The sequence below is a fragment of the Oncorhynchus mykiss genome, chromosome 28 (assembly GCF_057628025.1).
Source record: "Oncorhynchus mykiss isolate SJ-2025 chromosome 28, ASM5762802v1, whole genome shotgun sequence".
Lineage (NCBI taxonomy): Eukaryota > Metazoa > Chordata > Actinopteri > Salmoniformes > Salmonidae > Oncorhynchus > Oncorhynchus mykiss.
Window position 1 is genome coordinate 31,045,626 of NC_143049.1, and position 15,804 is coordinate 31,061,429.

At 47.6% G+C, this 15,804-nt stretch overlaps 1 protein-coding gene across 2 annotated transcripts in view; it reads right to left on the minus strand.

The window, feature by feature from the left end:
• mast3a (microtubule associated serine/threonine kinase 3a) overlaps positions 1-15,804 on the minus strand; it is a 65,114-nt gene that overhangs the window by 9,030 nt on the left and 40,280 nt on the right. For both annotated transcript variants that reach the window (XM_021589814.3, XM_021589813.3), the window contains 18 exons: positions 15,406-15,507; positions 14,985-15,117; positions 14,006-14,073; positions 13,653-13,738; positions 10,007-10,215; positions 9,527-9,665; positions 8,867-8,999; positions 7,965-8,130; positions 7,109-7,210; positions 5,965-6,087; positions 5,063-5,184; positions 3,433-3,614; positions 2,804-2,925; positions 2,400-2,591; positions 1,832-2,058; positions 1,274-1,396; positions 716-852; positions 224-411 (listed from right to left, as the gene is read on the minus strand). In XM_021589814.3, coding sequence (XP_021445489.3) covers positions 224-411; positions 716-852; positions 1,274-1,396; positions 1,832-2,058; positions 2,400-2,591; positions 2,804-2,925; positions 3,433-3,614; positions 5,063-5,184; positions 5,965-6,087; positions 7,109-7,210; positions 7,965-8,130; positions 8,867-8,999; positions 9,527-9,665; positions 10,007-10,215; positions 13,653-13,738; positions 14,006-14,073; positions 14,985-15,117; positions 15,406-15,507 — 2,554 coding nt within the window. The remainder of the gene's footprint in view (positions 1-223; positions 412-715; positions 853-1,273; positions 1,397-1,831; positions 2,059-2,399; positions 2,592-2,803; positions 2,926-3,432; positions 3,615-5,062; positions 5,185-5,964; positions 6,088-7,108; positions 7,211-7,964; positions 8,131-8,866; positions 9,000-9,526; positions 9,666-10,006; positions 10,216-13,652; positions 13,739-14,005; positions 14,074-14,984; positions 15,118-15,405; positions 15,508-15,804) is intronic.

Genomic DNA, 15,804 nt, shown 5'->3' on the forward strand with positions numbered 1-15,804 from the left:
AGAAAAACCCTTGAATGAGTAGTTGAGTCCAAACTTTTGACTGGTACTGTATGCCATTAAATCCAAAGCTTTGGCATAACACACGTTTCGTCAAATACAAATTTACTTGGTCTACCACAAGGGTTGAAACATTGTCAAATGCCCACTTACCAACACAAAATTATGCACGGCACAAAATGGTAGCCCAGTTTCGATCCAATAAAGAGGCTAGCTAGCAACTCACCTCCAGACTGGTCGGGGGCGGGGGAGCGGCAGGGTGTGGAGGGTCCAGGCGAGAGGCTCTGGGTGGGGGAGCCAGACAGGCTGTCACTGGAGGAGACTGAATGTTGGAAGCCGGAGGAGAAACTGCGACTGCTCTGCATGGGAGGAGGAGTGTGCTTGGACAGCTTCTTCCAGATGCTACGTCGTCTACTACAGGAGAGAAATGAGATTCAATGTAAAGGTTGTGGGTATACAGGGTTTCAGCAATCGGTTATTAGGCCGATTGAGTATTAGATCATTTTTATAATACTCTGATATTTGATTATGTGAACGCAAAACATGGCAATGTTTGCATTCTGTGGCACAGAATTAATATTTCTTACAAATGGCACCCAATAGAGGAGAGCTTTTTGTCTTATCTGCCATGACACCCAGATTGCAGGTGCTACAGTAGCGGTGACTGGAGTAACTGTTCCTCATATAAATGGAGAGCCCTGTAATGTTCTGCTCTTACCCGTCCTGGCCGTCTTTCCTCTTGCTCTTCTTGCTGCGTCGGGCCATCTTGCTCTTGTAGCTGGTCTTCCTGGCTGGGCCCACCTTGATGGAGGTGTTCTCCAGGGCCGTGGTTTGCAGCGTCACCTTGCTGCCACTCTGGGAATAGAACGGCGATTGGTTTACTGGGCACCAAATGTTCTATGTAGGATAGAGATTGCATATGGAATATATATTTCCTGCTTATAGAACGGTGATCAGTGATTTGTAACAGGATTGCACAGGTGAAAGTAACAGGGTCTAATATGGCCACCTGTCACAGAGGTTGGACGACAGGGACGACTGCAGTGTTGTTAATCTGGACAGGGACAATATAAGGACTGAGGAATTTCTTGGGGTTTCTTTTTAGGGAGACTGGTCTTGAGAAAGGCCTTGTGCTGAAACGTCTCCGGAGAGAGACAGAGAGAGAGACAGAGAGAGAGACAGAGAGAGAGATAGAGACAGAGAGAGAGACAGAGACCAAACAAAGAGAGGAAGGAGTATCAGGAAAGCGTGATGGCCCTCTTCCAGTGGGTCTCACCTTGAGAAGCAGCTCCACCACCTCAGTGTGCACCAGCCCCTGAACCGACTCCCCGTTCACGTGGGTGATGAGGTCACCAGCCCTCAGGCCCGCCTCGTGGGCCGGAGTGCCCTCCTCCACACACTACAGGAACACATGAAGAATAACCAACCAGAATGTAGCCCTGACTGCTTCGGCATGTATCGATGCTATCAGAAACAAAATGTAAAACAAGACTAAATAATATATTAGCTAAAGAAGAAACGTAACAGACTGGGACGCGAGCTAACAATAATATAAGTGGATTAAAACCAGCCAGATATTTGGTATTTGAAAGAACAAGTGTTGTTAGAAACAAATATTACACATAATGAAATAACTAAACACCACAAACCAATACCAAACCACACAGATAGTTCAACCAGACAGTAAAACTAAGTCCCAATACTGCAGCAGTACTAGGAACCATAGAGATACATACTTGAGTGGCCTGTTCCATAAAAATGTCCCTGATCAAGATGGCCATCCTGGAGTTATGTTGTCTAGTGATCTATTTAATTCTGTGGCAAGAACACTTACCCAAACCATGTGGTGCACGGTGTAGACGTCCAAGTCCCCCATGTAGACGCGGATGGCACGCAGGGCGAAGCCGAACCTCTTCCCAGAGCTGTGGATGACCACGGGGGGGCGCAGGCTGGTGATGCTGAGGGACAGGTCTCCCCGGCTGGGGGACGAGTCCCGGGACGAGGGGTTGGAGGATAGGGACAGCGATGACTTGGGGCTGCTGGAGAGACCGTCCGTGGTGTCTGGGTGTAAGGAGAGAGAACACGTTAGGATTGAGGAATTTCTTGGGGAATTTAACAAAGTCAGTACAAGCATATCAATCATATAGGTTACAGGGCATTGTAGGCTACATACACAATACAGTGGTGTTGTTGTTGTTAGCATTATGCTAACCTCTGAATAGAGTCAGTGGCTGCATCTCAAATGCTTGGCCCATATAAACGGCAACTTTTAGCCACAGCTCTGGCCAAAAGCAATCCACAGAAATGTATGTTACCAGGAATACGGTACTGTTTGAGACTTGACCTCTCTTAACGTCTGAGTATACTGGTACAAGCTAGCTAGCTCTGGTGGTTTAATTTACCTGGGGTGATGATGAGGGACAGGCCTGAGATGGAAGCTGACTTGGGGACCTTGCAGGCTGCTGGGGGTTTGGGCTTCTCGGGGGTGTCCAGCTGGTGCCCGATGCGGCGGGACGCCCCACGCCTGTAGGAGGGCCGCGTGCCTGTGCTGTTACTACGGAGACGGATACGCCGCAAGTTGGACACTACCCCGTCTGAGAGAGGAGGGAGATAGAAAGAGAGAGAGGGGTGGGGGGGGTAAGTGAATGCCTAACAGTGCACGCTAGAGTGTGGGCATTCTTCTCTTTTAGTAAAATAAGCCCAGTACAAATAGCCTGTGTGTATATATATACACAAAATGACAGTGTGTCTGTGTGTATAGGCCTAAACACAATTGTGTGTGTGAACCAGTACAATCTAAACTCACCCTCTTCCTCAGCTGCGATGGCGAAGCGTGGCATGGTGTCCAGGCTCTGGGTGCTGTTCATCACCAGCGGACTGGCACTCCTCTCTGACTGGGACGAACTGGAGGCGGCCCTGGGACGCAGGCTAGAGGACAGGATGAGAACAGAATGAAGTTAACAAGGACAGGACAGGGCACACTTAAAGATAGGGTAGTTGTGATCTGGTTATGTTACAAGGGATTCAATAACGACACTTTCTACCCACTAACTCATATTTAACTGAAATGTGTATATGTATTCAATAGATGGACTTTAGTGTGATTTCTCCCTTATAACCACACACTGTTAGAAAAAAAGGTGCTTATCTAGAACCTAAAAGGGTTCTTTGGCTGTCCCCATAGGATAACCCTTTTGGGTTCCATTTAGAATCCTTTCCACAGAAGGTTCTATATGGAACCCAAAAGGGTTCTACCTGGAACCAAAAAAATATTATCCTATGGGGACAGCCAAAGAACCCTTTTGGAACCCTCTTTTCTAGGTGTATAAAAGGCAAATGTAGCAGAATTCTGACGATGTTTTAGCTAGAGCTAAACTTGTCTCACAACTACACACCAAACATAGTGTAGTCTGAGGCCCCTTTTCTATCGCTCACCTTCCTCTGTGGCCCTCCGTCCTCCGGTCCCCACTGGCCACATGTTTGTGTCCCTCTCCTGGGGAGAGGACACCCTTCCCCTCCCACCTCTCCTCCTTCTCCTCACTGTGACTGCGGTCTGACGACGACAGGCTCTGATTGGATGGCATTGACGTGGACAGGTGCTCCGTGCTGCTGTACACCTGGGGGCCACAAAGAAGTCAGGGGTCCGAGAAAAGGTCACAAAAAAGCTCAGTGAAATGACAAGCATGCTTTTAAGGGTGCAATATGCAGAAATCCCTCCTGCATATCCTGGTTGCTAAAATTATTATAGTTAGCCTAATTTCACTTTATTTGACAAAACAACCAATGTACAGTGAAGAGCAGCGCTCTCCAACCCTGTTCCTGGAGAGCTACCATCCTGTAGGTTCACACTCCAACCCTGTTACTGGAGAGCTACAGTCCTATAGATATTCACTCCAACCCTGTTCCTGGAGAGCTACCGTCCTGTAGGTTCACACTCCAACCCTGTTACTGGAGAGCTACAGTCCTATAGATATTCACTCCAACCCTGTTCCTGGAGAGCTACCCTCCTGTAGGTTCACACTCCAACCCTGTTACTGGAGAGCTACCATCCTGTAGGTTCACACTCCAACCCTGTTACTGGAGAGCTACAGTCCTATAGATATTCACTCCAACCCTGTTCCTGGAGAGCTACCCTCCTGTAGGTTCACACTCCAACCCTGTTACTGGAGAGCTACAGTCCTATAGATATTCACTCCAACCCTGTTCCTGGAGAGCTACCATCCTGTAGGTTCACACTCCAACCCTGTTACTGGAGAGCTACAGTCCTATAGATATTCACTCCAACCCTGTTCCTGGAGAGCTACCCTCCTGTAGGTTCACACTCCAACCCTGTTACTGGAGAGCTACAGTCCTATAGATATTCACTCCAACCCTGTTCCTGGAGAGCTACCATCCTGTAGGTTCACACTCCAACCCTGTTACTGGAGAGCTACAGTCCTATAGATATTCACTCCAACCCTGTTCCTGGAGAGCTACCATCCTGTAGGTTCACACTCCAACCCTGTTACTGGAGAGCTACAGTCCTATAGATATTCACTCCAACCCTGTTCCTGGAGAGCTACCCTCCTGTAGGTTCACACTCCAACCCTGTTACTGGAGAGCTACAGTCCTATAGATATTCACTCCAACCCTGTTCCTGGAGAGCTACCATCCTGTAGGTTCACACTCCAACCCTGTTCCTGGAGAGCTACCCTCCTATCAGCTATAAACAAGAAGAAGCGGCTCCAGTAGGCACACGATCACCAACACTGGACAATTAAGGAGTGGAAAAAAATAGCCAGTTCCTGTTGCGTCATGCTTATGGCAGAGTCAGGATTTTGCGTAAGCAGCAGGAGTCCATCCTGCCTGGTGTCAACAGTACAGGCTGGTGGTGATGGTGTGGGGAATGTTATCCTGGCACATGTTCAGTCCGTTGATACCAATTGAGCAACGGTTGAACACCATGCCCCGAAAAACTTAGGCTGTTCTGGAGGCAACAGGGACGACCCAGTACTAGATGGGTGTACCTAATAAACTGAAGAGAATACGTCTTAACGATATGAATACATGTTGCATCATTTCCCACCTTGCTAAAGCGATGTGCCACGGAGGAGAACTGCTTGAGCTCCAGGGACGTATCTTCATCACAGGTCTCATCATCATCATCATCTTCTTCCGAATCCAGGTGGCTGTACCGCTCAGACCGGGCTGAAGAACAACAGAGACACACATTAGTACAAGTAGGGTTGCAAAACTACCGGTAATTTACAAAAGTTACCAGAATCTTTTGTAACTTTGGTAATTAACAGGTACTCTATGGCAATCCATGGTAACTTTGGTCATTTATACTTTAAAAATGTATTCATATAAAATAAAAATCTTAATCTGTGTCCATATCGTCCATGAGTTTCAAGGTGATACACCCTATGGTTCAAGAGAAAATAGCCTAAAATAAAAAATTACATTCTCAATTAACTTCTCAATCTGCCACCAGTTTGGCACCAAAATATTTACAACAAAGACATATTGACATGGTAAAATAAATATAAAGGATATTTAAATGCTGAAACTCTCATATTAAACACAAACAATATTCACTAAATTTATGGATTATATTTAGGGTACTGTTTTACAGTTTAGTTTTTCTATTTTAAAATCATCATATTTTATTGTTTAAAATCTTAAATTTACATATTTTATAATGTTATGAAAATACCATAATATTCCAGTAGTTTAAACTATGAAAAGGTAACAGTAATATACCCTAAATACAAGTCAAGAAAGAAGCAGCAGCATACTACACAGATTAGGTTAAATTGGCCCTAACCCCTGACCCTGGGTCAGATATTTTATCACCCCATATGATTAAGATTGGGCTGGCGGGTAAGGAATTCTGACCCTAGATCTGAGGTTAGGACCAACTTATAACTTCAGTACACAAACACATTTAAAATACTCCCAATGAGAGTGGTAAAGCTCGCCACCTACTGTCAAAGTAACTGGTGTCGTCCTCAGTCTCCAGTTGAGGGATAAACTCAGCTTTCTGTCGTAGCAGTCCGTTCCAGTCCAGACCCACAAAGAACATGTGCATCTTGACCTCTGGTGTTCCCCCTGGGAGTAACATGGGGATGCATGATTGTATCATTGATTTGATCAAACTATTCATCAATATGATCAACTGAATATACTAAACATTAGGAACACCTTCCTAATATTGAGTTGCACCCCCTCCCCTTTTGCCCTCAGAACAGCCTCAATTCCTCAGGGCATGGACTCTACAAGGTGTCAAAAGCGTTCCACAGGGATGCTGGCCCATGTTGTCTCTAATGCCTCCCACAGTTGTGTCAAGTTGGCTGGATGTCCTTTGGATGGTGGACCACTCTTAATACACATGGGAAACCGTTGAGCGTGAAAAACACAGCAACGCTGCACTTGGCACCTACTACTATACCTTGTTTAAAGGCACTTCACTGAAGTGGATTTAACAAGTGACATCAGTAAAGGATCATAGCCTTCACCTGGATTCACCTGGTCAGACTATGTTATGAATAGAGCAGGTGTTCTTAATGTTTTGTACACTCAGTGTAGTCAAACCCACATTGCTTTAGGTTGTGCATATTTGGTTAATCTCATCAAACCAACTTGGTGATTAAAACAACTATTATGACATTGAACCGTTTCAGTAATCTGAAGGGGCTCCTGAGTGGCGCAGCGATCTAAGGCACTACATCTCAGTGTTAGTAGGAGACACTACAGACCCTGGTTTGAATCCAGGCTGAATCACATCCGGCCGTGATTGGGAGTCCCATAGGGCGGCGCACAATTGGCCCAGCGTTGTCCGGGTTTGGCCGGGCTAGGCCGTCATTGTAAATAAGAATTTGTTCTTAACTGACTTGCCTAGTTAAAAATGTAAAATTGTACTGTGTGTATTTATTGATCTGTGGAAATGATATTGGTCATGTCCCTAAATAGAACTATGTTGTGATACTTTTTTTTAGACTTTTGAATAAGTTATCCAAGAAGTGACTTGTTCAATCAGATACTTCTAAAGTGTCCTAACATAATACTGTACTGACATCATACCCAAAATAAATACATGTATTTTTATAAAGGCAATAAAGAAGACACCCACCAGTCCCGAGGCGGTCTAGGGGGCTTTGTCTCAGCAGCCTGGTGATCAGGTCCTGGGCATCAGCAGGCAGGGTATCCTCCCCCTTAGGCCAGATAATGTCATCTGTGAAATAAACACGTTTTGGAATACAATTTCATCTCAATTACACACAATACAACATGAAACATTTGGCAATAATTCAAACAGTTGTGTAGTAGTAGTAGTTGTGAATTGTGACATTGGTGACGAGACGTTCTTCTTGACATTGGTGACTAGACATTCTTCTTGACATTGGTGACTAGACGTTCTTCTTGACATTGGTGACTAGACATTCTTCTTGACATTGGTGACTAGACATTCTTCTTGACATTGGTGACTAGACATTCTTCTTGACATTGGTGACTAGACATTCTTCTTGACATTGGTGACTAGACATTCTTCTTGACATTGGTGACTAGACATTCTTCTTGACAAGACATTCTTCTTGACATTGGTGACTAGACATTCTTCTTGACATTGGTGACTAGACATTCTTCTTGACATTGGTGACTAGACGTTCTTCTTGACATTGGTGACTAGATGATTGAAAGACACCTGGGACTGTGTGCCTATCACAAAGTCAGACAAGGTAGAGTGGGTGCTTGGGTCAAAAAGACAGCGAGCACCATGCAAAAGTGGCAATCAATTGCCAAATATAAGAGTTGCACCCTCTAGCTTTTCTAACTCTGTAGTGCATATTTACTGGATCGATTTGACCAGTCAGAGCCACGTTACCCAAGCCTGGATAAACCAAAGTCAATGATTAAAACAATAATAAACATAGCATTTAGTCTAATTTAACCAGGCTAACATAACCTATTAATGAGATGACTGTCACCATTGACCACTTGTCCGAAGAGCTGTTCGGGCGTGTCCCCGAAGAAAGGCACGCAGCCCACCAGGAACTCATAGAGGATGATGCCCATAGCCCACCAGTCCACCGGCTTCCCATAGCCCTGCCTCAGGATCACCTCTGGGGCGATGTACTCTGGAGTACCACACACCTGGGACAGAGAACCAGAAGAAGGGAGGATTTAAGAATGGACATTGGATGATAAAATGAGTATAGGGCAGGTAGGCAAACAGAATGAGAAGGTATAAGCGAGAGAGACAAATAGAGACAAAGATAGAGAGAGAGAGAGAGAGAGAGAGATGGAAAAAATCTGACCAAGGAGAGAGAATAAGAAACAACAGTGAGTGAAAAAAAAATAAACAAAAATGGAGAGAACGAGGACAGAGAGAGAGATGGAGAAAGAACACAGAGAGAGAGAGAGAAATGGAGAGAAAGAGAACAGAGAGAGATGGAGAGAAAGAACACAGAGAGATGGAGAGAAATAACAGAGAGAGAGATGGAGAGAAAGAACAGAGAGAGATGGAGAGAAAGAACAGAGAGAGAGATGGAGAGAGAGATGGAGAGAAAGAACAGAGAGAGAGATGGAGAGAAAGAACAGAGAGAGAGCGCGAGAGAGAGATGGAAAGAAAGAACACACAGAGAGAGAGATGGAGAGAAAGAGAACAGAGAGCGATGGAGAGAGGGAGAGAGAGAGAGAGAACGGAGAGAGAGGACAGAGAGAGAAAAGGAGAAAGAGGACAGAGAGAGAGATGGAGAGAGGGAGAGAGATGGAGAGAGAGAGAGAACGGAGAGAGAGAGGACAGAGAGAGAAATGGAGAAAGAGGACAGAGAGAGAGATGGAGAGAGAGGACAGAGAGAGATAGAACAGAGAGAGATTGAGAGCTCACCTGTTTGTCTATAAACTCCCTTGTGTCCTTCTCAATGTGTCCCTCATACAGGTTGGTGGTCATGTTCATCAGGCCGATCTTGGACAGGCCAAAGTCAGTCAGCTTGATGTGGCCCATGGACGTGATCAGTAAACTACGCCGGAAGAAAAATACATTCAAAATAATTGACCGTCGAACAAACAGAAAGCTGGACAGTGAACAATGGCGAAAAAGCCTTTGTGCAAAGAACGTCCAGAATGTATGGAATACGCTGTATATACACCTATAACCAGCCGCTCCTCTTCAAATGGCCACTTTGAAATAATATATAGGCTTAGTACTGAAAAATAATCAACTCTGTAGCGGTAGGCCACACACATACTTTTTTCTCTCCGCACTATTGGTGTAAGCCTGTAAGTAAGCATTTCACTGTAAGGTCTACTACACCTGTTGTATTTGGCGAGCGTGACAAATTTTGATTTGATTTGAAGGCTGCTGAGGGGAGAACGGCTCATAATAATGGCTGGAAAGGAGTGAATGGAATGGTGTCAAACACATAGAAACCGTGTTTGATGTATTTGATACCATTCCACCTATTGCACTCCAGACATTACCACAAGCCCCTCCTCCACAATTAAGGTGCCACCAGCCTTCTGTGCGGTAGTTAGGTTTCACACTGACTTGTCAGGTTTGAGGTCTCTGTGTACGATGCCGTAGTTGTGGAGGTACTCCAGTGCCAAGACCGTCTCCGCAAAGTACATCCGGGTCATGTCCACTGGCAGTGGGCCAATGTTCTTCAACAGGTTGGCACAGTCCCCACCTGAGGAAGATAGCCAATAGACTGGAAAAGGCTGACAGCAACACGCATGAGAGCCTACTTTGATTTATGTGCTACTGCGACTTGATGCACCTGAGCTCAATTTTGAGCCTCATAGCAAAGGGTCTGAATACTTATGTAAATAAGGTATTTCATTTTTATATACATTTGAAAACATTTCTAAAAAGCTGTTTTCGCTTTGTCATTATGGGTTACTGTGTGTAGATTGATGAGGGAGAAAAAATATTTTATATATTTTAGAATAAGGCTGTAACGTAACAAAATGTGGAAAAGGGAAGGGGTCTGAATACTTTTTAAACTGTATATCTTAAGTAAGAACCTACCTTCTACATACTCCATGACCATGCAGAGGTGGCGTCTCGTTTCGAAGGAGCAGAACATGGAGACCACAAAGGGGTTCTCAGCAAAGGTCAGGATGTCCCGCTCCACAAACACCTGCTGGATCTGGTTCCTCAGCATCAGATTCTGCCGGTTGATCTTCTTCATGGCAAAACGCTGCCGGGTCTCCCTGTGCCTCACCAGGAACACAGCACTGGGACCATGGAAAAGGAGAGCCAGAGAGCCAGAGAGAGAGCCAGAGAGAGAGCCAGAGAGAGCCAGAGAGCCAGAGAGTGAGCCAGCGAGCGCAAGAGAGCCAGCGAGCGCGAGAGAGCCAGCGTGCGAGCGAGAGCCAGAGAGCGAGCGAGCCAGAGTGAGAGCGAGAGCCAGAGAGCGAGTGAGCCAGAGTGCGAGAGCCAGAGAGCGAGCGAGCCAGAGTGCGAGCGAGAGCCAGAGAGCGAGCGAGAGCCAGAGTGCGAGCGAGAGAGCGAGCGAGCCAGAGAGCGAGCCAGAGAGCGAGCAAGCGAAAAAGAGCCAGAGAGCGAGCGAGCAAGCGAAAAAGAGCCAGAGAGCGAGCGAGCAAGCGAAAAAGAGCCAAAGAGCGAGCGAAAAAGAGCCAGAGAGGGAGCGAAAAAGAGCCAGAGAGCGAGCAAAAAAGAGCCAGAGAGCGAGCGAAAAAGAGCCAGAGAGCAAGCGAGAGACAGACAGAGCGAGCGAGAGACAGACAGACAGAGCGAGCGAGAGACAGACAGACAGAGCGAGCGAGAGACAGACAGACAGAGCGAGCGAGAGACAGACAGACAGAGCGAGAGAGACAGACAGACAGAGCGAGAGAGACAGACAGACAGAGCGAGAGAGACAGACAGAGCGAGCGACAGACAGACAGACAGACAGAGCGAGCGAGCGAGCGACAGACAGACAGAGCGAGCGAGCGAGAGACAGACAGACAGAGCGAGAGACAGACAGACAGACAGACAGACAGAGCGAGCGAGCGACAGAGCGAGCGAGCAAGAGACAGAGCGAGCGAGCAAGAGACAGAGCGAGCGAGCAAGAGACAGAGCGAGCGAGCAAGAGACAGAGCGAGCGAGCAAGAGACAGAGCGAGCGAGCAAGAGACAGACAGAGCGAGCGAGAGACAGACAGAGCGAGCGAGAGACAGACAGAGCGAGCGAGAGACAGACAGAGCGAGCGAGAGACAGACAGACAGAGCGAGCGACAGACAGACAGACAGACAGACAGACAGACAGACAGACAGACAGACAGAGCGAGCGACAGACAGACAGAGAGACAGACAGACAGAGAGACAGACAGACAGACAGACAGAGCGAGCGAGAGACAGACAGACAGAGCGAGAGACAGACAGACAGAGCGAGAGACAGACAGAGCGAGCGAGCGAGAGACAGAGCGAGCGAGCGAGCGAGAGACAGAGCGAGCGAGCGAGCGACAGACAGAGCGAGCGACAGACAGACAGAGCGAGCGAGCGACAGACAGACAGAGCGAGCGACAGACAGACAGACAGAGCGAGAGACAGACAGACAGACAGAGCGAGAGACAGACAGACAGAGCGAGAGACAGACAGACAGAGCGAGAGACAGACAGAGCGAGAGACAGACAGAGCGAGAGACAGACAGAGCGAGAGACAGACAGAGCGAGAGACAGACAGAGCGAGAGACAGACAGAGCGAGAGAGACAGAGCGAGCGAGAGACAGGCAGAGCGAGAGACAGGCAGAGCGAGAGACAGACAGAGCGAGCGAGAGACAGACAGACAGACAGAGCGAGCAAGAGACAGACAGACAGAGCGAGCGAGAGACAGACAGACAGACAGAGCGAGCGAGAGACAGACAGAGCGAGCGAGAGACAGACAGAGCGAGCGAGAGACAGACAGCGAAAGACAGACAGACAGAGCGAGAGACAGACAGACAGAGCGAGCGAGCGAGACAGACAGACAGAGCGAGCGAGCGAGACAGACAGAGCGAGCGAGCGAGCGAGCGACAGACAGAGCGAGCGAGAGACAGACAGACAGAGCGAGCGAGACAGACAGACAGACAGACAGACAGAGCGAGCGAGCGAGAGACAGACAGAGCGAGCGAGCGAGAGACAGACAGACAGACAGAGTGAGCGAGAGACAGACAGAGCGAGCGAGCGAGACAGACAGACAGACAGAGCGAGCGAGCGAGACAGAGCGAGCGAGCGAGAGACAGACAGACAGACAGAGCGAGCGAGCGAGCGAGAGACAGACAGACAGACAGAGCGAGCGAGAGACAGACAGACAGACAGAGCGAGCGACAGACAGACAGAGCGAGAGACAGACAGAGCGAGAGACAGACAAACAGAGCGAGAGACAAACAGAGCGAGAGACAGACAGAGAGCGAGAGACAGACAGAGAGCGAGAGACAGACAGAGAGCGAGAGACAGACAGAGAGCGAGAGACAGACAGACAGACAGAGCGAGAGACAGACAGACAGAGCGAGAGACAGACATACAGAGCGAGAGACAGACATACAGAGCGAGAGACAGACAGACAGAGCGAGAGACAGAGACAGAGCGAGAGACAGAGACAGAGCGAGAGACAGACAGAGCGAGAGACAGACAGAGCGAGAGACAGACAGAGCGAGAGACAGACAGAGCGAGAGACAGACAGAGCGAGAGACAGACAGAGCGAGAGACAGACAGAGCGAGAGACAGACAGAGCGAGAGACAGACAGAGCGAGAGACAGACAGAGCGAGAGACAGACAGAGCGAGGGACAGACAGAGCGAGGGACAGACAGAGCGAGGGACAGACAGAGCGAGGGACAGACAGAGCGAGGGACAGACAGAGCGAGGGACAGACAGAGCGAGAGACAGACAGAGCGAGAGACAGACAGAGCGAGGGACAGACAGAGCGAGAGACAGACAGAGCGAGGGACAGACAGAGCGAGAGACAGACAGAGCGAGGGACAGACAGAGCGAGAGACAGACAGAGCGAGAGACAGACAGAGCGAGGGACAGACAGAGCGAGGGACAGACAGAGCGAGGGACAGACAGAGCGAGGGACAGACAGAGCGAGGGACAGACAGAGCGAGGGACAGACAGAGCGAGGGACAGACAGAGCGAGGGACAGACAGAGCGAGGGACAGACAGAGCGAGGGACAGACAGAGCGAGGGACAGACAGAGCGAGGGACAGACAGAGCGAGGGACAGACAGAGACAGGTTGCTTCTTAATAACAGTATTAAGTTAACTCTTCTGCACTGATGTGAGAGAGCATGATCAGTAAGCATCGATCATATTGCTTTTGCCATACTTTGTTTCCAGATCAGTGCAAATGAAAGAAGGGAATCAGTCTTCATGAAGACTAGTAAAACACAATCTCTTTCCAGAAACAAACTCTAGTCCCTACCCCCTAGGCACTGTGGAGATCTGAGACGATTTGACCGGTGTACATAATATGGCGCAATTTGTCCTCACAGCACTAACAATATTTGGACAGGCATTTGGGCAGTGTGTCATAAACATTGGCGTGACATTTGTTGAAGAAATGTTAAACTGCCATTTTAGCCAACTGTATGGCACCACACATTCAAGACATTCACTTTCAGTTTCACTTCCGCGTTCAGCACACTCACATTTCCTCAAAGACAGAGACTGCTCTAAAATAAGAGCTCTTCCTCACCCATAGGCCCCGTTGCTGATGAGCTTGATGGTCTCAAAGTCGCTCTCTAGTGGTTTCCTGCGAGAAGGAGTGCAGGCTGCCAGGTTCTGAGACACAAAATGAATGAACAAAGCTATTTGACCCGAACACAAACAAATTTGCCAGGCCGAAACGGCTAAACAAGCTGTGTAACTGTCACAGTTGTTTACGTTTAAAAGAGCTTTCATGACTTTTCATCTCATCCAAAGCCAAGCCAACTCAATTCTGGAACATGCTAGTTATAGAGTACTTTCTACACTATGCTAATACAACGCGTTCCATCACTATGATCTAACCATCATGGCTGAACTTGTAAGTGTTTCTGGTTGCCTTACCTCAGTGTCGTCGGTGTCTCTACAGGCCGCTCCGTGCCCAGGGCTGGTCTGCTCCAGATGGACCATGTCTACAGTACAACAGCGGGAGAGAGACCATGGTCCGGCACCAAACAGAAGGAAACACAAACAAACTGCCTGGATAATACGAGACACTCATTTTCATTTTCTGTAGTAAATGTTGCGTGCCTTGATGAACATGACCCTTGCACTGTCACCCCTCTAACTCAGTGTGATCCCAAGTTGATCTATTGCATATTATAGCCGGAGACAATATGGGAGAATCACTAAGTAGCAGCATCTTTTCAACAAGTAGCCGCTTGGCCAGGTTTCCAACTAAACCAATAGTGCTTCAAATTAAGAGATAGTGGTTGGTTTTTGAACTGAGCCTGGAAACTTAAGGGGAAGACAACCCTGGTTTGTACCAGGAAGAGCAATAGAAATAGTCCAAAGGCCGGCAGATGGCGATATTGATCTGGTATTGACCGGTTTGTGCCTAAACATTCTCCATTCAGGCTTCACATGCGTCGATTCCCCCCTTAACCAAATTTAATGGCGAGAAGGGGGGGGGGGGGGGATATGCATACTTTCTTAATGAAACACCATTTTCCACCATCATGCTAGTGGTTAATGCTACTTCCTGTTGTTGTGCCCTATGGGACTAGCATTCCTAAGTGGTAAAGTGTGTTTCATTAAGGAAGTATGCATATGTTGTCCGTTTCCTCCCCTTCTTGCCTTTAAATCTAGTTATGAGGGAAATCGACGCCTTTGAAGCCTGAATGGAGAATGTTTTTGGTACGAACCGGTCCACGGGGTTGCGAGGGTAAGACGGAAACATCTCAGGAAACCCTACAGATACCTTCCAATGGCTCCCACTGCTCATGCTTTAACCGATGTATAGATTCGATAAATCTGTGAGGCCCATCCTTCTTTTAACCACTGTGGGATTCTAATAGGATGAGGAAGCCCTGTGGTACTGTACCTTCCAGAGGGTCTCTGGTGAGGCCCAGCTGGCTGATGATGTAGCGCGGGATGTCCGTCTTGATGACCTGGCCCACCTTGGCGTGGCCCTCGGCTGCCTCCAGACGATGAAGGAACTCCTCCGGGTCAAACTCCTATTGGGGTGAAAAGCCAAGAGGAATATAGGTTATTATTATCATAATTTACATTAAATAGATAAGTATATATAAACCAGGGTTATTACAGTGTTATAACCCTGTAACAAGCTATCAAGTACATTCCGTGGTGGAGAACTTAACACTACAATGTACTTAACCTATGAAAAATAATTAACATCATAGAGACTGGGCAAAAAGCATCATGGCCGTACTGTATCATATTAGTTGTGTTGGTTGGCAATTGCTTTAGGAGCACAACTTCCTGAAAGAGACTGTGAATCTTACCAGACATTCCAGTAACCTGGCTGGCCTGGAGATGATGATGAGGATCTTCTTCACCAGCTTAATGATGACGGTCACCTCCTTGCTCTCGGACCTCTCGTACGCCTGATGACCAAGACAAAACAACACAGATAGAGACAGGTTATGTGCCTGAAATGTGCCATTCACTTACAATTATACTGCACCATTTTTAAGCCTGAGTATCCAGGCGTGAGAATTAACTTTTTGAAAAGTCCAATTTACGATGTTCTACTAACTCGCTGCTTTGACTAAGTGATTGTGATAGGGGATCAGGGAGTACTGAGGATCCTGCAACACAGTCTAATGTGAGGGCACAACAAAGTGTACATTCAATGACAAGGTTGCATAACACTGTAATTCTGTCCAGGCTGTGGTGCTTTT